Source organism: Anopheles merus, chromosome 2L, assembly GCF_017562075.2.
Source record: "Anopheles merus strain MAF chromosome 2L, AmerM5.1, whole genome shotgun sequence".
Classification (NCBI taxonomy): Eukaryota; Metazoa; Arthropoda; class Insecta; order Diptera; family Culicidae; genus Anopheles; species Anopheles merus.
The window spans coordinates 53,050,719-53,073,407 of NC_054083.1; the positions used below are offsets into that span (position 1 = coordinate 53,050,719).

Consider the following 22,689-nt stretch of genomic DNA (forward strand, 5'->3'; position numbering starts at 1 on the left):
ACCACCTGCACTATGTGGATCAGGCGCGACGGCGACGACAACGCAGTAGCCGATGGGTATTAAAGAATTCAGTTCGAATTAGAACAGCTACGTGAATGGAATAGCTAAAGGGCACTCCAGTTGTAGCAATCCAGTTGGCGGAGAGTCCAACCACGCTGCCCCGAACTAGTTAAACCTCCAATCCGAATCCGATGCGTTTCACTCTCGTTTCGCCAAGGAGGTGGAGCTCTAAAAAAGGAATTCGTCCACGGCTCGATCCGACACTGCAACTGCTGCATTCCGATAACGCGATACACGGCCCCACAAACCAGTACGCACGCCGTATTACGCCGAGTGTGTGCAACCTGCTGCTTATATGGCAACACAAGATGGAAGGCGAGCAATAAAAAAAGCAACAGAGGGAGGGAGTGAAAAGTGTATGATCCAATCTTCACAGCGAAAGATCACCTGCCCCTGTGTGCGGTGTCCCACAGAAGGGTTTGCGGTGGAATGCGCAGTCCATCGTCGTGGTTCTACTACCTGTTACTGCTGTTACTAACACAAACGAGCGAGCGCGCGCGCGCGCCTCAAGACATAACGACGATCCGAGAATCTTCTGCGAATGCACACCAGCAGCACGGTACGATTTATTTGTAAACATTATGGCCTACTGCGCTTGAAAAACAACCACCAGTAGAAGGGGTAGCAGGTTCGTCGCTTAGTGTGCGAATCGTTCGGCTGTTCGCGGGAAGCAACGGAGGAGAGCTTTCGTTGGTGGAGCTTTCGTATAGGGGTGGTTTAAATTATTAAAATCTTTCTTTAAAACTCTCTTAAACATTTTGTAAACGCTTGCATCGTGGTATAATTTCACTAAATTTGCCTTCAACAGCTGGTGACCGGGGTGGGTTTGTAGAACAACCCCCCTTAAAGCTTTGGCACGGCTTGTGGAGAGCGGGAAAAAGCTCGCAGGCAAGAAACTGGTTTCGGTTCGTTTATGGCGTTCGGCTGCTCGATCACCCTCTTCGCCATCACATGGTAAACGTCTTCGCGGGGGTAAGTTGTCTGTATGTAGTCGTGCATTCGAACCACTATGGGATAATCGTTTGGAAAAATAAACAAGCATCTTAAAAAAGCTTTCCAAGCAAGAAAATGCATGAAAGTACTGTAAAGTTTGCCTACAATTTATTACAACATGCAATAATTGTATAAAATAAACAAGTGAATTTAAAGCATAAAGTACTGTAAACTTAGGAAAAGCATCTAAAAATAATGAAACTGTTATTCAAAATGTATCTTTGTTTCTTTTCCAGCTTGTTTCGCCCATAGTGTTCGCACACCAACGAGTCCGCCACAAAGCGGGCTTGTCTCAGTATCAACCATCATCACTTCGTGGCGAGCTTTCTCACCGTTCAGTGTGTGTACCGTCCGCCAGGCCAGTTTGCTGTAGCCCCGCGCCGTGGGAAGCAGCCGAAATCAACGACAACGACGGGTGGTCGATCCCACCACCCCTCCAGCAGCAAGTCGCGACGAAAACCAGCAGCAGCTGCAGCCTCCGTGCAGAAGGCTCTCCGTGTCTCCGTCCTAACGGCTTGGCTACAGGTAATTTGATTATTTTTGCTGCCGCGAGATGAAACGACGCACAGTCGCGGAGTGTATTTTGTAAAAAAAAGGTGTATTTTGTAGCATCACGCGCACGATTACGATCGCGGTGCGATCTCTTGACCGAACTCTCTTGCACCACAACACCACAACAACATATCTTTCAGCTGTAAAGTGACTGCGAGACTGTGCAATTGAAACAGTGCTAGTGTGTGTACGTGTGTGCGTGTGTGTGTGTGAAGGGGTGAAGGGATCAACCTCCTTCTCCGGGCGCGCGCGCGCTCACACACTTTGGAATTGTTGTGGGTAAAAAGGGTACCCCGGTTGGTTCGTGCGCCCGCCGCACCCTTTGGAATGCCGCCGCGAAAGGAGAGGGAAAATAGAGTTGTGACAGCACGCGGTTTCGAAATCCGATCAGTTACCGCCGAAGGTGCGTGAGCTGTATCGCTAAATCCCCCTTCCCACAAAAGGGTGTGTGTGTGTGTGTGCGTGTGTGTGGACAGGTGCAATTTTTCGAGCGGAGTAATTAATTCCGAAATTTATCTAGCCCGGCCGAGCTCTCTAATGTAGCGAACTAATGTGTGCGGGGTAAATAATTCCACTGCTAAAAAGTGCCGTTCGTCGCTAGTGTGGCCGCATGCCATCGCTTGCCATATACGTGCGAAATTCATCGATCGTTACATCATCGATATTTTTAATGTGACGACGATGACGATGGATGTGATGATGCCGCTCGGGGTGCCCTGTGCCTGCCTGCTGTGTGTGGCCATTCCATTCCAATCACGAGGAAGATGGCTCGGCGTTCAGCTGATGGCAGGCGGTGGCGGCTACATTGACTACACGATCTCTCTTGTGCACCTTTTGCAGCGCAAAAACATGCAGAGTTTTGGTGCAGTGCACCACTGGCAGTGGCTTAAAGGTGAAGCTGCCAAGCTGGCAAGGCAGACTACTCCGAAGAAGAAGGAAAAAAAAGAATGATAAAAGCATGAGCATAACAGCAGCGGCAAGTGATTGTGTGTGTGCTGTGCTGTGTGTTGTTGAACGGCAAAAAACGGCACAGAAGACGAACACCTTATCCAATCTGCTGCCCCTGCTGTGTACTACACGATTCGAAACGGATCGTCCAACCTGCATAGGCAGCATAATGGGATGGTGAAGGAGAAGAAGCATAAGCTCATCATCATGATGGACCGTGTGGGGTGCATCGCATTTTGACTTAAACACAGACACACACACATGGGGAAGGGGGATTACGTGGTCATATTTTGCTGCCTTAAGTGCTTCCGCGATTGGTCAGCCGCGTGGTTTGGACGTTTTTATGGAGCTTCAGCCGCAAGGAGAAATATCTCAAGTACACACCTCAAGTTTTCGGTGACTTGGCAGACCTTTAAAGCTACCATTCTCATCGTCTTCGACTCGACCGGTTGAGATGATGCGCGGTGGTGAAAGCAGATCCCCCCCAATACCACCCCAAATCTCCAAAAGATATGTCACTGCCGGGGCCAAAGCGCGTAACTCCTGGCCAACCAGTGTCTCCCGTTGCTTTCAGTTATTTTTGGTAGTGCCCTGGCACAGTCTCTTCCCTCCTATGCTGTGGCCACTTTATTTTTGGTGTACCTCGGGAAACCTGTTTCTTCTGTGCTTGAACCAAACACACACACACAGCGGGGTGGGCAGAAGAAATTTCGAATAAAATTCCACTCCGCGGGGAGATGGCGCAAAACTTTCACAAACGACACGAACCAACCACCGGGCGACCGGTTAATCCGGTGGAGCGGGTGCTTATTCTACCAAAGGCTTTATCTCCCTTACAGCCACAAACACAAACACACACACACACCCAGCGGCCGCTATCCAGTGTCCAATTATTAATATTCTAATGAGCCACCAGCATCGCATCGGGACAGGTTTGGCGGCCCCGGTTTGGTCTGCCGTTGCCGACTGCAAAAGCCTGTTTTTGTGTGCAGTTTCGTTCCCGTCCTTTGCCGCCCGGTTGGCGCGCAAAAGGGGGGACAAGCCTTAATTCTGGACACTCCTTTACCACCCGCTTTACTCCCTCTCGCTCTCTCAGAACATTGTGTGGAATTTCTTAGCGAGAAACGCTTTAGAAGAGCTGGCCGTCAAGATCGCCAATGGTAAGAGAAATAAAGCTAAACCAAACAAAACAACAAAAAAAAGCTCAAGCACGCGAGAAAAATGACAACTGCGCAGCCTTGAAGCGCCTTCTCGCCGATCACGGATCATGCGGCGGCAGTGGTGACGGCGGCGGCGGCGGCGGCGGCGGCGGTGGCTTTTGCGCGTTCTGATTGGTTTCTCTTTCGCTTGGGTTGTTTGCGCGGGTCTGGCACGATCGTGATTCTAATGCCAAAGGCCTCGTCAACAAAGGTTAGCGATGGAATGAAGGGGTTCAAGGGGGGGGGGGAGCCTACCGAGATGGCAAGTCGGGCTATGCAAACGGAATTTACTGCTCGCTTTGATTCGTTGATCTTTGAGCGAGATGTTGTTTTGCTGGTGGTTTAAAGTACCGGCACACACACACACACACGCGATCGTACTAGAAGTCCAAAAATTCTGGGTAACGTTTAGGTGGTAGTTGTAATTTAAACAAGTTTCGAAGAAATATCTCACTCGAAGATCATCTTGCCTATCCCGCTACGATAAAATCACAACACAGACGATCATACACCTCGATTCGGATTGGGAGTGTTGTTTGGTATCATTTTCATGACATGATCATCACCCGATCGTGCTGGCTGGTAGGGCTATTACACTTTGCCCTTAATGAATTGCAGCCCAAACATTGAATTGAATGCTGCAATTAGGCGGCAGTGGTTTAAACACCCATCTTCGACCTTGGAAGTTGTTTACTTCTTCTGCTTTCATTGCATCCCCCTCACTTTCACTACCAACTGACCATCTGTCTACAAATAGAAGCACCGAGTGGTCGAGCGCTTTCCGAGGAAAAAACTTCCATTTACGGACCCAACGTGTAACGACGATCGCTTTTCATCCACTTACGCAACGCAGTAAAGCAACGGCCTCTTCCGGCTGGCTCGTTAGACGCATTTCAAGCACGCAGCACGCGGCATGGGAAGTAGCTTTCTCATTACGCTCTGCTAATTAGTTCCCGCTGGACGTTTGATCCAGCTTTGCTCCATCCATCCATTCCTCCCATCCATCGTGCACCAGTTTTGCCCTTTTATTTTCGAAAAGGGTCGCCTCTCGGACGCCCATTTTTAGCGCCCCTTTATTGGCGGGCACCACACGACGCTCCACTATTGATGGGCATTTGGCGTTGGCTCGGTAAATTTAATTAACACCCAAAAGCTTCACCTCCAACAGTATGGCGCAACAGTATGGATGGACCTCAGATGACGATGAGGTGACCCCGTGGGTGCAGGAGACGCAAGAACGCAATGACATTGCGAACAGAGCGTGCCGCCGCCGGCACCTGCCACTGGAACTTGATTGCCTTCAAACTGGCTGGCTGGCTGGCCGCTCTGCGTGTGCGAGATCATCTATAGAGGGGGGGACGATGACAACGGTCTACAAAAAATCGTTTACATTGTGGGGGATTCTAATGGGAAGCAGCGGAAGCAGGGGAGTCGTGCAAGGTGAGCAACGTGACGCGTCATGTGAGGGTTCGTCGCTTACAGTGCTTTTGCTTCTTTTCTTGCTCTCTCTCTCTCTTTCTCTCACTCACTCGCTGGTGATGACGTGAGCTGCAGCCTAAAAATGGAAAAGTGCAATCATTAAGCGAATCAAGCACCGCACACACACACACATACACTGAGGCACACCGAGTTCCGGTAGTGGCTAAAGCTGCCAGTGGCCATGATGCGCGCTCTACGGCTAATAGATTCGCGATCGTGCTGCTTTATCGCATCCAAACACGTGACCGGTAAAACATTCAAGCCGCGGACGGAATCTACACTCAAATCTCGCATTTCATCAGTGTGTGCAGGCGTTACTAAACTGACGAAACAAAATACGAACACAACAGCACACAGCAGGCGTCTCCAGTGCAGTATGTATACATTTCACGCGATCGATCGGATGGATGACGGCGACAGTTCGTTCGCTTGGAAACACTCAGCCTACTACTGCTATGTGATTAGCCAGCTGAATCACAAAACTAATTTCCTTTTGATTGTTTCTTATCTTCGTTTCGTGCGAGGTGTGCGCTCGTTACGTTTTTCGAAACTGAAATTTGATTGGAAATTTGAATTGCATCTCGTCAATCACGTTTCGGTCTGCTTGAGAGTGCGCGAGTGAAAAACTTTCGCCTGCCTCCTTCCCTCTTTTTTTTTTACCGGAAACTGTTTGTGCAATGCAAACATTGCGAAGCGACGTGGAGGTGAAAAGTGAAGCGCGAAACATCATCATCATCATCATCATCGTGCTGTCAAAATCGAAGATGAAACCAACAACACAATCGCACCGCACAGTGATGGAAAAAAGGAAAACATTGGCGCACGAATCCTGGCCCGATGCAATACAATGAACTCGTCTATGTCATGAATTTACATTTTTCCGTCCTCCATCCGGCGGAGCGATTTCCCCATTCTTTGTGTCTCAATTGTTGCCAGCCTTCATACCTTCTTTCTCTTACCGTTTTTTCATTGCAGATTTCACATGCATAAGCAAAGTGTTTAGCGCGGTTTCCACGGACACGGGGTGGCCTGCTGTTGGCAGCTCATCTTTCTGTTGCATCTTCCGGCAGATGCATCGACAGCTGACGGTGCAAAAAACGGGCCCAACTGGCCCAGTGAAGTGTTGCAGAAAGCAGCAAAGGCTTCTGAAGTGAAATTTCTCCGCCCGATCGATCCGTGCCGCACATTCTACCATTTTGCGATCGCAACCAAATTACCCAACAACACAATACACGGACCCCGGCGCGAGTGGCGCTTCAATAGTGATCGATTCTTTTCGACACTGGTGGCAACATCAGATCACGTGCCTAGGCCGCCTTGTTGTGTACCGCCGTACTTAGTGGGTGAAGTGAATTTCTATTGCATTGCCCCGCATTGGCTGCGCATTGGCAGCCCAACCAACATCACCACGTAGCAACGCGTCCATTTGTTTCACCATCATCAGTCAAAAAATCGGATCGACGGGTTGCTTCGATCGATCGCGTTTATGTGTGTGTGTGTTGCGTGTTGCTAGCGTTTGCATTTCGTGTGAGTTGTGTGGAAAGTAAAAGTGTGGGACTGTTGTCCACGCTGGATTCGATGGGTGTGGTGTGAGGTTAGGTGGCCAAACGCAAAAAGAAAAGGTGTTTTCGGTGTACTATAGTGTATGTGTGTGCGCGTTTGACAACAGCCGCTGTCGTCAGGTGCCGTGAAAGTGAAGCCCTTTTTCGGCAGAACAACACGGTGTTAGAGTGAGAGGTGAAAGAGTTTAAAAACAAAACAGCAGGAGCAGCTAGCCACAGTACACACGTAAAAGGCTTAATTCACATCGCATCAAGATGGCGCGCAGTGTTGGCCCAGGGCCCGGATTGCCCGGGGCGGCCAGATTAATGGTACTCCTGTGCCTGCTGCCACTGCTGCCCCGCCCTGACCCGGCGGAAGCACACGTCGCACTGACGTTTCCGCCCGCCCGCAAGTACGATCTGGACTTTCTGGACAATTCACGCACGAAACCACCCTGCGGAATGCCAAAAGGTAAGCCAGTGTTATGTGAGGGGGGGGGGAATGGGGAGCGAGGAGGTGATTTTGCTGACCCCAGGGTCGTAAATGAGTGGTCATTTCGTGGCGCGCAAGAGGATGAAGTGACTCATAGACGAGAAAGCGACGAACCCCATCACAACCTATCACAACAACACATTCCTGGTGTTTTTTCGGCGGGTTCAATGAACGATTCCGCTTTGCTTTTAGGGAGAGATTAGACCGAAAAAAACGCTATCAACCCCCTAAAGCGATGACAACAATTTGGGCAGCTTAATTGTACACTTGGTGCGGCGGTTGGTTGGAGCTTGGAAACAAAAAGTGAAAAAGCGTTACATCCCCTTCCCGTCGGCGTAGACATTCCATTTCTCTGTGCGCACTTTCCACCGGCTGAGACCGAAAATCGATATGCAAATACCACGACCACGACAACGACGAACGTTGGTGAGAGTGGTTTAACTGCTTCGGCCACTTCTCCAGGGAGTGACACCGTGGGCTACTTTCAGCGGCGAGCAGGTTGTTCCGCAAGGAAATCGTCCAACCCCCTCGCCGGCAATGATGATGATGATGATTTTTGAAACGGATATCTGTAATTTAAGCCTGCGTGTCGATCCCGGGAGTTCCACTGCCTTTAAATTCGCTCAAAGGCGGAAGGCACTACACTACTGGTTGGTCGCGCAGCAGGGACAGTGTTTAAGCTTCTCAGTTCAAACGACTTACAGCCCTCTGCTTGGGTCTACTACGCACCGGCAATTTGCACCCCCCCCCCCCCCCCCCCCCCCCCCCCCCCCCCCCCGTGACCCGATTCACTGCAACCGGTCTGTGCACCGGAGAGCAGCAGCTGACTTGTTTGGACGTGCGATTGCGGTCACAAAGTGGGTGCAGCTCGGGCTGCATTCGTCGCTCATTAGGCGGCAGCAACCGACCCGAGCTGCCTTTGCGATAAGCGGCTTAAGTCGCCGCGCGCACCACATGGGAGAGAGGGCCATGGGGAGAGCTCCGTTATCTGATTAGTGCTGTACTGGGAGAACTATTTTTAACCCCATTTGGGAGGGCACAGGGACAGGGCACCACCCTCCGTGTGTTTTGGTTTCGAATTCATGAGCGAGCCCAATTGAATGTCGTAATCACTCATTTTCCAATCCCAGCGACAGAGAGACAGACAGACATACCGAGGAGCATCGATCGGCGGTGGAGCGCGAGGGCAATTATGAGACCGCCGCTTTTCCCCTCCTTTTGCTGCTTTGTGTAAGAAATTATCTTGTGGCACAAGCGATGCACACTATGATGGGTGCAGGCGCGCGCGTTTGCGAGTAAATGATGTCGTTTGAAATTTTCCATTTTCTCCGCCGCTGCGCGCTGCAACTCATTAAGCAAACTTTCTTTTTTTGCTGCTGGGGCCGCCCCTTTCTTCCGAACTCGATCGATGGATGCAGCTTGGAATGTTGGGAATGAATTAGTAGATGTTTTTTCCGTCTCCCGCACGACTCACGCCACTCCGATTGTGCTGCGATGGAATGGATGGCGCGGTGATTTATGAAGCGAACGATTTTCGTTACAACACTTTACGATTTCATAGCCCCGGGGGTGGGGGATGAAGTGAAACAAAAAAAAAAAACAATCACCATTCACTCGACGCCTCGATACCGTCGGGAAGCATCAGTGCAAACGCGCCTGACAATCGTCCAATCACTTCGTCAAAATTGGGGTCAAGAATTATGAGCCTCCATCGGTGGCATCGGGAGGTTCGTGTCCTTCCCTAGCGTTGAAGTCTTTCGTGTTTTGTATCGCATCAAACCAGCCAGCTGATCACACGGCCCAGACTGGGGTGATGAGAATGAGCCTCCATTCAATTGCCAATGGGTGAACGCCATTCGGTGGACGTTCGCCCGATTTTTACGAAGGTCAGTTTGCGTCAGACCCCGTCTTTTTAAAGCGCGCGCGCGCGTATTGTTTTTATGCACAGTGCGTGATTCCTCCACCTTCCGATAACGTTATTCACGTTGCGAAGAAGACACACACGCATGACCACAGCATAATGTGGATGCTTCACATTAGCCACCGGGTTTGGCTTTTTTTTTACGATCCTGGCATTATTTCGTACCTCCAAACACGTACACCCGAAGGCAAACGATCTTGCAAATGTGAATTGTTGCGAAATGTACCGAGGACCGACCGGGCTGTCTTCATTCACCTCGGACAACGACTTCATTCAAGTGCGCGCGTGTGCGCAAAAAAAGAACATTTAAAAAATGTATATCAACTTCTACAACCGTGCGCTGCCACGGCGACACGCGGCGTAGAGTTGAAGGCCACCGCCGGTACGAGTTCCGCCGCGCGTTCCACCGAAGGTAGCGTTGGCGTTCAGGTGCACGAAGCAAGAGCCCCTTGTGGAATGCTGCTGCGATCGAATGCGAACGATTGCCACCGCGGTGTGATTGCGCCTGGAGGGGAATGGCGAATGCGTACGAGGCGTACGTTGGTTTGATTGGTAATAGCAAAAAAAAAGTGTTTCAAACAGTGCATTGCGAGTGCCTCACAAACCTTCAGCTATTCTAAGCGTGGCTCTCTTTGAGCCAGGACAAGAACCCACAAAGCGTAACATGACCGAGACCGTTTGTTCAGCCGTCACGGCAAACTTTGGATTGCATATCTATTAGTCGCTTAATGTGCCGTCGTAGGAGAGTAGTGGGAAAGGTATTGTGTGGCAATGAAATGAAAAAAAAATGGATGTCATTCTAAGCTAAGCTCGCATTCTATTTGCAACGGACGAAAGATCACTACCGATCGCAGCGCTGGCATGATTGACAGTAAAAGGAAGGGCATCGTCTACATTTGAAAGTAATATCGAGCCGAATACATTAAGAAACTGTGATTAGATCTCTACGTTTGACTCCACGTTCACATGGAAAAACCTCTAACCAGAAATGGGAAACCTATGATACCTTGGCGAAGCAGTGTGTAACATCAATCACAATCTCTCCGTTACGACCCCTCTTTTTGACATCTGCCAAAAAGGCCAAACAGAATTACGACCCCAAATGGGTAGGACGTGCTGTTGCCGACAATTAGCAAAATTGTGTTACCGACCAAAACGACCAAATAACATACTGCACACAGACCCCGCCGCAACTAATCAACACCGACGGCCATAAAACCAAACCGCTTGTAGTCAATCAACATTCCCTCTCCCTATTCGTCGTTCAGCAAGCAAGTTTCCACGTTCAAACAGGCTGAGGGAAACGATCAAACCGATCATAAATCATCGCTTGACGGATCTTCCCTCCGTTGCAGTCGAACAAAATGCGCGAATACTACACGAAGGCAGCGAAGCTTAGACTACAACTTCTCTGTTTTTTTTCCATTCTGTCCGTTCCATTCTCCGGCTGTTGAAGATGCTCGTCCATCCCACCGCTTCTTGCGCGGTAATTCTTAACCCACAAGGGGAGACTTGTCTTGTCCGACTGACCTTCATCGGGGGCTGCACGGTTGGAACCAGTCTTCGTCTTCTACCGATCAATCCGGGCCGTGTACACAACGCTCTCATAATTTGCGGTCGTGTTTGTTTTGATCACAACCATTACCCACAGCACCAGCAGCAGCAGCTCCGTCATTATGATGTTGGTTTACTTTTTCCTGCCATCATCCGTCGATGAGGTAACCCCGTTGAGGTACAGCTTACTCCACCGGGGTCTGTTGATTGAAGTATGTGTGTGTGTGTATGTGTGCCATTTCATCTGCTATTCCGCACAATAAAAGTTGATAATGTGTGCTTCCATTTCAACGATCGCGCACCACTTGATCGAGACGCTTCGCAAGGAATTAATTTACAATCAAAAGCAATGGAAAAATGAGGCGGCAAATCTGCCAATATAAAACACCCAGTAAAACCACAAATCACGCGTAAGTAAGTGGAAAGCAAGAAGGAAGAGAGTGTTTGCGCAAGAAAATTGATCTATTTATTTAGCCTCGATGGGGTGGTGGGGGAGAAATGTTTGATTTATGAGCAACGCAACGGTAGGAAATCACAACACGTGCAATCACAGTGTAAGATTAGATTAGAGCCTCTTTTCAATGGACAACACTCTTGAGAACTCTTTCTGAGTGGTGCCCGCTGGAGCTTATCAGGCCCCCGGCTAGGTCAGCCTTCCGTTGTCAATAAGAATGAGTTCACCTTCGGCCAAGTGCACGTTCCGGCATTGAATTACTAGTAGGCGAGTGGTAATTGCTGTTGCATGGCAACCTACCTACCTATCCACCCAGTCGTCCAACCTACTCCAGGGCTCGCCAACGTTCGCCAGGTGGAGGTCAGCACATACACAACGGTGGGAGTCATTGTTATGCTGACAACCTTCACCAAAGTGTACTACTACTGCTACTGCCCTCCCGCCATCGAGCATCGTCATCGGTCATGATCATAATCGATTGGTAGCGGTCAGGCGAATGGAAAAAGGGGAGGGCATACAACACGCATAATTGCTCTTTCCCGGGTGTTACTGTCATTTTTTTTGATGCGTAGTAGGCGCCCTTTTGCGAGTACATAAAAGGGTGATTTTGGGTGTGTGTTTGCAGAGGTTGGAGTTTTAAATGAATGACTCAGCAGGAGATGTGTGTGGCAATTACACGCTAAGGAGCGCTAAGAAGAACACCTACATTGCTCACCTAAACGATCACTAAGCGCACGCACACACCCCTTCTGCGTTGATTATAAATTCCACCAAAGCAAACAATGCACAACCGCAACATACACAATGGCACTTCCGTTTTTGGCCGTGTGCCACCATCTGTGGTATTCTGAGTTTACACTTTCTGGGTCCAACCGCAAACGCGTAGTCTGGCTGGCGTTGGCGTCTTGCGCAATCGGCGCAATATGCACTGTGGTCTCAAGCCCTAGATGAAGCGGCGGCGGCGGCGGCGTCATCGAGGTGTGCTTTGAATTTCAATTTTTCGTCCACATCGACCTCCCGCGGATGTTGCGGTGCGATGCAAATTATGCACGCCTTCTCACAGATCATGAATCATGGCGGGTTGATCACTTCCGGAGTGAAAGAGAGAGAGAGGGAGATAGAGAGAGAGGGAGAGAGAACAAAACAATAGAATCGGTGTTGAAAAATGCAATTTCCAGCCACTCTCAACACCCTTCTTTTGAAGAAGCTCCAAGAAGGGAAGACGCCGTTTCTATAATGCATTTTGCTCCACTGTTGCCACCCTGTTTTGCTTTGTCGCACGGTTACTCATCGCCCTTTTCTTTCCACTTCTGCTTGCAGGCTCACTGAAAACGTCGTTCATCGAGGGCAGCACGTTCAACGTATCGTGGCATCTTGCCTATCCGCATCGGGTAAGTACCATCATCGAGCGAAGAAGTGGGATAAGCGCTAAATACATCGTTTTTAATCCAACTGCCGTCTGCCGAATTATAAAACCAAATCGTGAAGATGTCGTGGCCCGGATCACACACACACACACCTACGATCAGGGTCAGGTTCAGGGAGTTGCACGGGAAGAGGTCAAACGCAGTTCCCAGAAGGGGTTTTATCTCACCAGTTAACGGCATATCGGCGCACCTTGACAAACCCTCCCGCTCACGCCCTCAATGGGGAGTTTTCACCAGACATAATCCGATTCGATTCAACCTCAACCTAACTTCGGTACAGTCATTTTTGTTTTTCTTTTGCGGCCCTCGACAGCAATTAGTGTCTGGGTTTAGTGGTGCAATATATTTCCGTCAGAACATTTCGGCCCGGTTACGGTTGTTCGTTACGGTTGTTCTTCGCTACACGCGTACAGCGCAGAATGTCATTGACAGGGGCAGAGAATGTCCCATCCGTCGCTGCTGTTCCAAAAATTCTTCAAAAGAACAGAAGCTTCAGTCGTTTCTGTCCCGCTCTGTTCTTCTCCGCCCGAGCCGCCGCCAGCCGCATTGTTTCGTGTAATGGGGCTGAAATATTTACATCAATTACGGCCCCAACACCCCATACCGTTAGGTGAGGATGATTTGGACATGGTTTTTTGGAGAAACGGGAACTAAAGTGTCGTGTTTGTGTGTGTGTGTGTAAGTGTGACAATCTGAAGGGAAACTTCACTTGCTTCACACTTGGCACCGAGAGATTCGTTTCGAGTGGAGAGTGGCTATGTGGCCAATCAGTTAGCAACTTTCATTCAAACGCAATTGCGAGAGGTGGTAGAACTGACATCTCTTAAAATAGTTTCGCCTTGCCTTCGGTTGCATCTCCTCCAAGTGTGCTTATGGCCACACGTAATTATCACACGATCGCCCGTGTAAAGCGCCGCCCGGTGTTATGCAGCGCTGAGCATTGGTTTTGCTTTGCGCGAGCTTTTCAGCTCGATTCCAATTATCGATCGATTTAAAATTGGTATTTCAACGCAGTAGTGGCAGCGGATAGCTTCTCGTAACAGTTTTCCTTTTTATCCAAAATACATACGATGTTGAAGGAGATGAGGATTGGTTACGAAATGAGGCCTATTTTTACCTTCCATGGTACCTAAACGGCCGTCTTGAATGGTTATGCGCCTCCTTTTTAGCCAGCAAACGGTTACAACTCTTTTCGAAACATCTTTCATAAGCGATCCTGTACAATTCTGCAGCGAACGTTAACTTTATTGCATGCCATTCCTACACTATACTGTATGTTGAACGAACCACAGCCCGAGCAGCGTGACGATCCTCGCCGTGTAGCTACCGAACACGGCCGTTGCATCGCTCGTAGGTCCGGGCGTTGTTGTCCGTACGGGTGGCTCCAAATTCCCAATAGCCGAGTTCACCTTCCTGTTGCAGCCACTGAAGAGACAGACCTCGCAACCGCTCGCCGTTCCACACTCGACCTCGCGTGCCAACGTCGAACACTTCCGCACCGTGTCCCCGTTCGACTGCACGATCGTGTAGCACTTGTTGGCGGTGTCGTACGTTGGACACTCGGCCGCAGTGCCGGTCTGGGCAGCCCGGCAGCCATCCCCGTCGGTGCGTGAGTCACACTGGAAGCAGCCGAGCGGTGCCACCGGGTACTGGGCCGTGTTGCAGTTGCTTGTCCGCGAATTGCACACCAAGCAGTTCTCACCGCGCGCACATGCACTTTGTGCAGTCGCCGCGAGATCACTCATACAGCCCCGTTCCGTAACTCCATCGACGAGCCGACTGTAACACTGTGCATTGGCAGGGTTGTTGCACGGTTCCGGTGCGATTTGCAGTGCCTGGGCGCGACAAAGCGAATTTAGCGAGCTGCGACACTGGACGCAACTGCCGGAAGTGCCAAGCGTTTGCGGATCATTGCAGCCCGAGGTGGAGCACGTCTGACAGCGACCAGTGCAAGCGGACAGTTCGGCCTCGGTTAGTGAGCTGCGACAATCCAATCGAAGCAGCTGACCGATAGAGTCCGATTCTAGCAGACAACTGTCCCCGGCACGATACTCGGGACAGTACTCGAGGCGTACGTCTTGATGGGAGATGCAGGGTGGACTAACACATCGGTAGCACTGTAAGCGATCCGCTGGGAAGTTGGCCACATTGCAGCGATTGGTCGAGCAGCGTTGACAAGTGTTGCCAGCGGTCGCAGTACACTGGCTCGACACATCGGCTGGGAAGCTGGCCAAACAGCCGCGACGTGTGGTCGTTTTGCCCCCGGAAGTTACCAGTGCCGTGGCACAGTTGGTACACCTTTCAAAGGTAGTCAGTGCGGCAGGGTTCGTCGCGCATCGTGCGTCCGTGGAAGAATCGCAGGACCTAAAACGAGTTCAAGATTATAAGCGAAGAATCGATCTCTTGCTCTCAATCTACAAACTTACAGACACTCGACGTAATTGAAGTTAACCTCAGCAGCATTACAATTGTCCGTGGAACAAAACTGGCAGAGATTGCTGTTGCTGGCACAGAAGGTGCTTTCCGCTGCGGTAAGCGACGAACGACAGGTACGCTTGCGAGTTCCGCTCTGAAGAAGCTGTACACATTCATCCCACGGGTTGGGGCAGTAAGCATTTGCAGTCGTGCCGATCGTACAGCGCCGTCGATCGGACGGGAACAGGGCACTGTTACACCCAGCGCCATCGTTCTCAATGTTACAAGTCGCACAATCATGACCATCAACCGCACAGCTGGCTAAATCGGTGTTGGAACTAATGCAACCGCGCTCAGTAACTGTTCCGCCAATCTGCGAAGAAGAGGAAACCCTTACAGTTAGAGTCAGCAGCTTGAGAACGAGCTTTTCGTTTGCTTTTTACGCACAATTTTGCTGTAGCACTGGGCGTCGGACACATCCATCGTCGGTGCAGGACATTGGACGATCGGGAGGGCTCCACTGGCGGGTGCAACACAGAACGAATCCACCACGCTGGAGCAGTAACCGCAACGGTGATCAGCGCGAGCCACTAAATTACACTCCGATTCACTACAACGAATGCATTCCGGAGCGTTGCAGGCGGCTAACTCTTGCTGTGACAATTCGGACACACATCCACGCCGTGAGGGGTTAACTTGGAGCAGAGGAAAACAACAGAACATTAGAGAAGAAAAGAAACATTGGACATTGTTGTTGATGAGTGTCCCCCAATCGCATTCCGTTTGCTTACATCCATCAAACATGCTAAAGCAACCGTCGTCCGTGAGCTGACAGCTTGCGAGATGTGCGCTCGTCTTGAGGCAACCATTTCCCTCACACTGATAGCAACTGGTCGTCGCCGGACTTGCGCTAAACGGTGCACCATTGCACAGCTTCTTGCCACAGTAGCTACACAGGGAGGGATTGGCCAAGCAGTAGGACGCATCTGCTGCCACCATTGCGTTCTTGCACGATTTCATCACGTTTCCTGCAATGCGATGTGCGTGTAAGAGTGAGATAGAAAAGCAAGAGAGCGATACAGCGATCCAAGCAAGCTACGTACCATTTGCTCTTCTCATCGTGACACACACATCCCCGACGTCATCACAGTAGGCAGCTGTGGTGGCGTCCGAGTTACAGCTGTCCGCATTGTCACACTGGACGCACTGGATACGATCGGCCGGGAATTCGTCCTTATTACAACCCGTCCCGATGCACGTGGCACAATCCAGTCCAGTGCAGCGGTCCACATCCGTTTGGGTTGTTATGCAGCCACGTTCGGTCACCGTTCCGATCTGTAGAGGATGAGGTGAGCATTCTAGAGGAGTACATATAAGCCACGTTTTGCACACTTACCACACGACTGTAGCACTGTGCCGCGGTCAAATCAACGTTAGATGGAGCAGGACACTGCACAGCAGTCAGCGCGGTCGGATTGGCCAAACAGTTTGCTTCGACAAGGGACGAACACACGACACACTGATGCTTGGGACTGCTTATCTCGTTGCAAAGATCACCGATGTTGCAGGCGACACAGTTATCTCCGGTGCAGGTGGTCGCTTCGGTTTGCGTAAGACAGCCTCGTTTGATTGGCAGCACTAAAATAACGGTTGGCAAATGGGGTAGTTCCTTGAAGCGCTCTAGAAGAACAGATACTCACGAGTAGCCTGATCGAACTGGGTGTAGCAAAGATCGTTCGTGTTCGGACAGGTGACTGTAATACCCGCCGTCGACACCCGAACACAACTCTCCCCATCACATGTGTAACACTCTTTTGCATCAATCACATCACAACTCAACGCACAGATGACAACAAACACTAGCGCCACTAGCGTAGGCGATCGTAACCTTCCAAAGGATGATGGAACAGCCATGACTCGATCGATCACAATCTATCAGCAACACAATCCGTCATAAATTCACACAGGATGGACTCATCGTCGTGCAACCGTTATTTATAAGCAAATGGACAACCCTCCAATTGTCGATTGTGTGTGGTTATCTTTCGGAAGGGCGTGAAGTTGACTTTTCGATAACTATCTACCGCGCATCCCGGTGACTTCCATAAGAAGGGGGGAAAACACAATTACCCAGTGAGTGAGGGCAAATAGCACTTTTAACCATTATCTTTCCCTCCTTTTTTTGTTTGCAGGGTGGCTTCCGGCTGGAGATACTCGATACAAAGGAGAAGCCAATTCTGAGCCTAACGCCCAGCAGCAAGGAACGACGCTTTGTGCGTGAAGATGCGACGTGAGTGTGTGGTGCTTTTGATGCTCGTTTTCCTTTTGCTTCCTTCTCCAGTGGTTTTAATAATTGCATTCTTTCGCTTTCGATCGATCCCTCCAGTGCCCAGCAGTTCCAGGTGTCGCTGCCGAGGAACTTTACCTGCCGCGACTGTACGCTGCGGTTGGTCCGGCAGGCCGACGAATGGGGCGGTAACTATCGCTTCTGGTCCTGTGCGGATGTGGACATTGTGCCGAGGCGCGAGCATCACGAAACCTGCTCCGGACATGGCAAGTTCATTGCGCGCTGCAAGTGCGACAAGAAGTACTACGGCCCTAGGTGCGAGTTCTGGGACGAGTGCGTCACCAACCAGGACTGTGGCATTCAGGGTACGTGCGTGGATTTGGGCGGTACCTCGTTGCCGCGGCGTCAGTGCTACTGCCGGCTGGGTTGGTTTGGACCGGGATGTAATAAGAGTAAGTGGACGCACAAGCACTTCTTCAGGCTGCGAATAGGGGTAGACTAACGTTCTGTTTTGGTTTTGTCCGCTAGAATCACCCATCAAGTCGACGGACATTGACTACTCCGTGTACAAGGCGAAGACACTGTCGCCGGATCTGAACGTGTACTGGCGTGTGCTGAAAGAGCAGAAGGAGCTGGAAGTCGTCCTGAAGGTGAACGGTACATCCTGGGTGGCGTTGGGTGTAAGGCCACGCAAACTTACTGCGGAATGTAAAAACTTCCCCCTGATTGCTGCCCCGGGAGCTGCTGGGTCGGAGGCTGGTGTTGCCGAACCCGAGCCAGCCAGTGAGCCAACATCCGAGCCAGGTAAAGAAGGAAACCAAAAAACACTCCAAAGCCAAAGCGAGCTAATCGAAATTGTGTTGTCTCTCTTCTCTGAAGAACCCAACTCTGAACCGGAACCGGGCGCAGAACCTGGTGCAGAGCCGGGAGCGGAGCCGGGAGCAGAACCGGAACCTGGTGCAGAGCCAGGCGCTGAGCCGGGTAAGTTTCACACCCGTTTGTGCGTTATCGATAGATAACATCTACAATGAGGCTACGCTTTGGTGGACAAGGTTAGAGCGTAACCTTGAACAAACACAGCACTCTCGCGAGAGCGTCACTACTCATCGTAGTTTGTTGTTTATTGATTCATTTGTTGCTCAAGTGCAGTGCAAAGAGTGATTGTACTTCAAATGTATCAAAACAACGCGCCCCAATGATTCGAAAAGAAGGGCAAAATGAGAAAGGGTTATGATTATTAAAACATTGTACTCGTTGCTCTTTTCCTCGGTTGTAGAGCCCAAATCAGAGCCAGAACCGGCATCGGAACCTGGAGCAGAACCTAATGCGGAACCAGGTTAATTGAAGAGTGGTTGGACTATGGTCAAGAGCTGTAATAACGATGTGTTTTTTGGTGTGTATTCCAGAGCCCAAGAGTGAACCGGAACCAGGTGCGGAACCTACCTCAGAACCTGCCAGTGAACCTGCTTCCGAGCCATCGTCCGAGCCAGGTAAAACAAATAGAACATGAAGTCTTCCGAACAACGTTCTTCAATTCAATGGTTGGTTTAATTTTAGAGCCCAAGAGTGAACCAGAACCGGCATCGGAACCTGGAGCAGAACCTGGTGCAGAACCGGAACCCAAATCCGAACCAGAACCCACGAGCGAACCAGAACCGGAGAGTGCCACCGAACCGACACCGGAACCGAAGGGACCGGCCAAGAAATCCAAGCGTGCTGCCGCCACGACCCCCGCCGCCGAACCCGAACCAGAACCGAAAACCGAACCTGCTTCCGAACCGGCGGCAAAACCGAAACCAAAACCGACTGCGGCGGCGGCTGGACCGAAGCTGAAGCTTAATTCATACACACCTCGGCACGATTTTAACCCGATGGACTGTACGGACATTGTGATCGGTACGGCACGCGGCGATAATCATCGCGTCTGGGATTACTACACCCGTGACCGGTCCACACCGCGCATGGACTCGTTCTGGGGCGGCAAGTCGGATCTGACGGCGACCGGAGGGTTCGAGCGGGACGGTGTTACGACGATCGTTTACCGCCGACCGCTCGCTGCGTCCGAGCCAACGGACCATGAAATCGTGGACGATCTGATGCACGTGATATGGGCGCGGGGACAGGAGCCGGGTGCTTACGTGCATTCGCCACCGTCGGGCGTTGAGAAGGAGACGGCTTCGGTGCGCGAATTTTATCAGCCCGATGAGCTGAAGTACCACGGCCATCGTATGCAGCGCGGCGTCACTCAGATTAACTTCCTCGAGGAGGAAGTGCAGCGCAAGGTGGCGGTAGCGGGGACGGATGCGGCCGGTGTTACCGCAACACCGGACGGCGCTAGTGGACAGGGTGTGATTGTACCGGCTGGACCGGTTGGACATGAGTTGGATAATGAGTGCCATGGGTTCTACAAGTACCCGCGGACGTGCGATCCCGAGCAGGCCAACTGTGAGTACTTCCTGAGCTGGCAGACGGTGGCACGCGGCGAAGCGGTACACTTTCATCTCGAGACGAAGCACACGGCCACCTGGACGGGCGTTGGGTTCAGCGACGATCAGCGCATGTCCCAGACGGACGCCATCATCGGGTGGGTGGATAAGAGCGGTCGTCCGTTCCTGATGGACACGTGGATCAATGGATATTCGGCACCGAAGCTGGACGATCGGCAGGATTTGTACAACGCGTCGGGTGCCATCCAGAACGGCCGGACGGTGCTGGACTTTACGCGAAAGCGTGTGACGGGCGATGAGAGCGATCTGGCGTTCGCGGAAGATCGCTGCCTGTACATGATGTTCCCGATCGAGGGTGGTGCGTTTAACCCGGTCAACAAGAAGCTGGGCAAGCACGCGTCCGTGCCAGTGGTGACGGATACGCGCGTATGCATCAAATCGTGCGCCAAGCAGTTCGAGCAGCTGCTGACCGTTGCTGCGACGCCAGCGCCCGATCGTATCGCTTACGGTGCCTCGATCAAGCTGACGAATCTGGCCGCTGGCTTCCAGGTACCGGACAGTGGCACACCGGAGCATCGAGACCTTTCCAAATCGGTCACTGACACGTTCAACGGAGTGTTGCGCGAGGTGCCTGGCTTTTACCGGACGGATGTGCAAGAGTTTGAGAAGTATGTTGAGCTGAGTAGCATAGAATAGTGGGGGAAAAGATCAACGTTTCATTGATCGCGTATTCCACAGGGACGCCGATGGAAGTGTTGTAGTGAAGATGAACATTCTGGTCGATAAGGAGATGAAGAATGGCACCAAGAACCTGTTGGCGGACGATCCGGCGAAATTGGAGCTGACACTGCACAACCTGATGGTGAACAACCTTTCCTCGGGTAAGGTGGGTGCCTTCTCCGTAGATCCCACGTATCTGGAGTTTACCCAGCTGGAAGGTGAGTGAACTGGCGCTGATGAAGATCTTAAACAAAGTGTTCTAATTGGCTGATGTTGAACCGCTTTCCAGGACAAGCATCGTCGCCCAAGGAAGAGTATGAGCTATTGCCAGCCGGTGTACGTCTCTATCTGATTCTGGGATGCATTGCCGGTTTGGTGTTCATTGCCATCGTTCAGGCTACTTGCACCATCATCAAAACACGACGCACCAATCGATTGAAGGTATGGCGAGCTAATTTACTTGATCTTTTGAAGGATAATTCAACATTTCTTTCCTTCTCTCCCGTTCCAGGATCAGCTAATCCCCAACTCGGCGTGGAAGGACTACTCCTCCAACACCAACTACGCGTTCGATAACTTTGAACCAGAGTCGAAGCACCACAAGGGGCGCTCATCGGACCGTGGCTACAGCAATGGCAACAGTCAGCAAACCACGCTGCAGATGTCCCACTCCCCCAACAAGTCGCAGTACTACGAGATCGATCGTACGGATGGAGGCGGTATGCCGACGCATCGGAATGGCAGCTCGGGCTATCCTTACCCACCCGGACAACCACGCCACGGATACGACCGTACCGGAGACCGTTCTTCGTACGCTGACCGCGCATACTCACTACCCCGTCCAATGCACCAGCAGCAGCAGCAGCAGCAGCAACAGCAGATGCAGCAGCGGCATCATCAAGAGATGCAATCACGTCCCACCGGCGACTACTATACGCAGGATCGTCGTGGCAAGTCACGCAACAACGGTAGCCACTATGCTGGCAATGGTCATCAGCCGCAGCATCAGTCGTTGCAGCAGCATCATCATCAGCAGCAACAGCAACATCAACAGCAACAGCGACCCATGCCCGATTCCTCCGACCTTTACTTTACGCCAACGCAGCGAAAGTACTCCGGTGAGGTCGTGCGGGTATTCGTCGACTACAACAAGGACAAGAAGTAAACCGTGCAACCGTTGCTAGTCCTTCGGAACGTTCGGATGTCTTTTCAGACTTCCTCTGTCCTGAGTGTTTAGGGAAAACCGGGGGACGACAGTTTGTAACGCATAAGCTGAACGTGGGCACGTGACCGGTGGTCACAACGCCGTTACCACTCAACTATTCCAAAACGTGGCAAGGATATAAAAAAAAAAAACAACAACTAAATACTCCTCAGACATGTCTCCTCAGAATGGGGAATGAGCAGCGCAATGAAGCTGCGCACATTCAACCCACTGTATATAATATGTTTTTACCCATTTCTTTTTTGTTTCATTTCCATTTTTAAATCCCCTCACACTACTCCTCCAGCATTGTTTGCGTTGTTTTTAATTAAAAAAATTATGAGTTTTATTTTGCGATTGTGTGTAAAGGACAGAAGACGACGCTGCCATGCTGCATATTCCCAAAGGATTTTGCAGAGTCCAGTTTGATGCCAGTGTCTTTTTTTTTTGGTTCGTTTTTAGCTTGAGGTCTGTTTTATTTAGCCCGGTCTTTACACATGCAGCAGTAGTAGAGATACATTAGCCATGTGTGAATAGGCAAAGCTAGTGTCTAAGAGTGCAACAAACAGCGGTAGAGAGCAGTAGAGAGAGAGAGAGGATAGATATTTCCCACCAGAGATGAAACCGGTGGATCTAGTAGAGGGACGTTGTGTGTAGGATATGAGTTTGTAGCGAATACCTTCGCTCTTAGCTAATCGAACAAAGTAGAGGTAGGAAACGACATGTGTCGACAGCAGCAGCAAGAGGACGGAACAATAACCAGGGCGAATCATAAAAACACATACACACACACAAAAACCGATATTTTCCCATGCTCGAGCGCATGGCGAACATAAAGCATGCATCCACATTTTAATCGCTTTACTGGTTACAATAGTATGGTAAAAATCAACAGAGTAATAATAAAAGAAACAAGAAAAACCTCTTACGAAGAAAATAACGCACACGGTCGTGGCTGTTGTGTCTGTGTTTGTTCACTTAATTAACCGTTTTGG

General features: G+C 50.8%; 2 protein-coding genes across 2 annotated transcripts; one reads left to right on the top strand and one right to left on the bottom strand.

Moving 5' to 3' along the window:
- The first annotated feature begins 924 nt into the window (after positions 1-924).
- LOC121592442 lies at positions 925-22,631 on the top strand. The gene is made up of 14 exons (XM_041913869.1): positions 925-1,032; positions 1,290-1,578; positions 6,207-7,244; positions 12,515-12,585; positions 17,229-17,326; positions 17,423-17,775; positions 17,852-18,127; positions 18,203-18,304; positions 18,600-18,659; positions 18,730-18,813; positions 18,881-20,438; positions 20,509-20,708; positions 20,780-20,931; positions 21,002-22,631. Exons 3-14 carry the CDS (start codon positions 7,049-7,051, stop codon positions 21,653-21,655), a joined length of 3,804 nt encoding a protein of 1,267 aa, XP_041769803.1. The 5' UTR covers positions 925-1,032; positions 1,290-1,578; positions 6,207-7,048; the 3' UTR covers positions 21,656-22,631.
- On the bottom strand, positions 13,838-17,000 carry LOC121592443. Its single transcript, XM_041913870.1, has 7 exons — positions 16,737-17,000; positions 16,433-16,674; positions 16,140-16,371; positions 15,828-16,064; positions 15,484-15,731; positions 15,048-15,409; positions 13,838-14,985 (listed from the first exon to the last, which is right to left on the bottom strand). Exons 1-7 carry the CDS (start codon positions 16,948-16,950, stop codon positions 13,887-13,889), a joined length of 2,634 nt encoding a protein of 877 aa, XP_041769804.1. The 5' UTR covers positions 16,951-17,000; the 3' UTR covers positions 13,838-13,886.
- Positions 22,632-22,689: the final 58 nt, after the last annotated feature.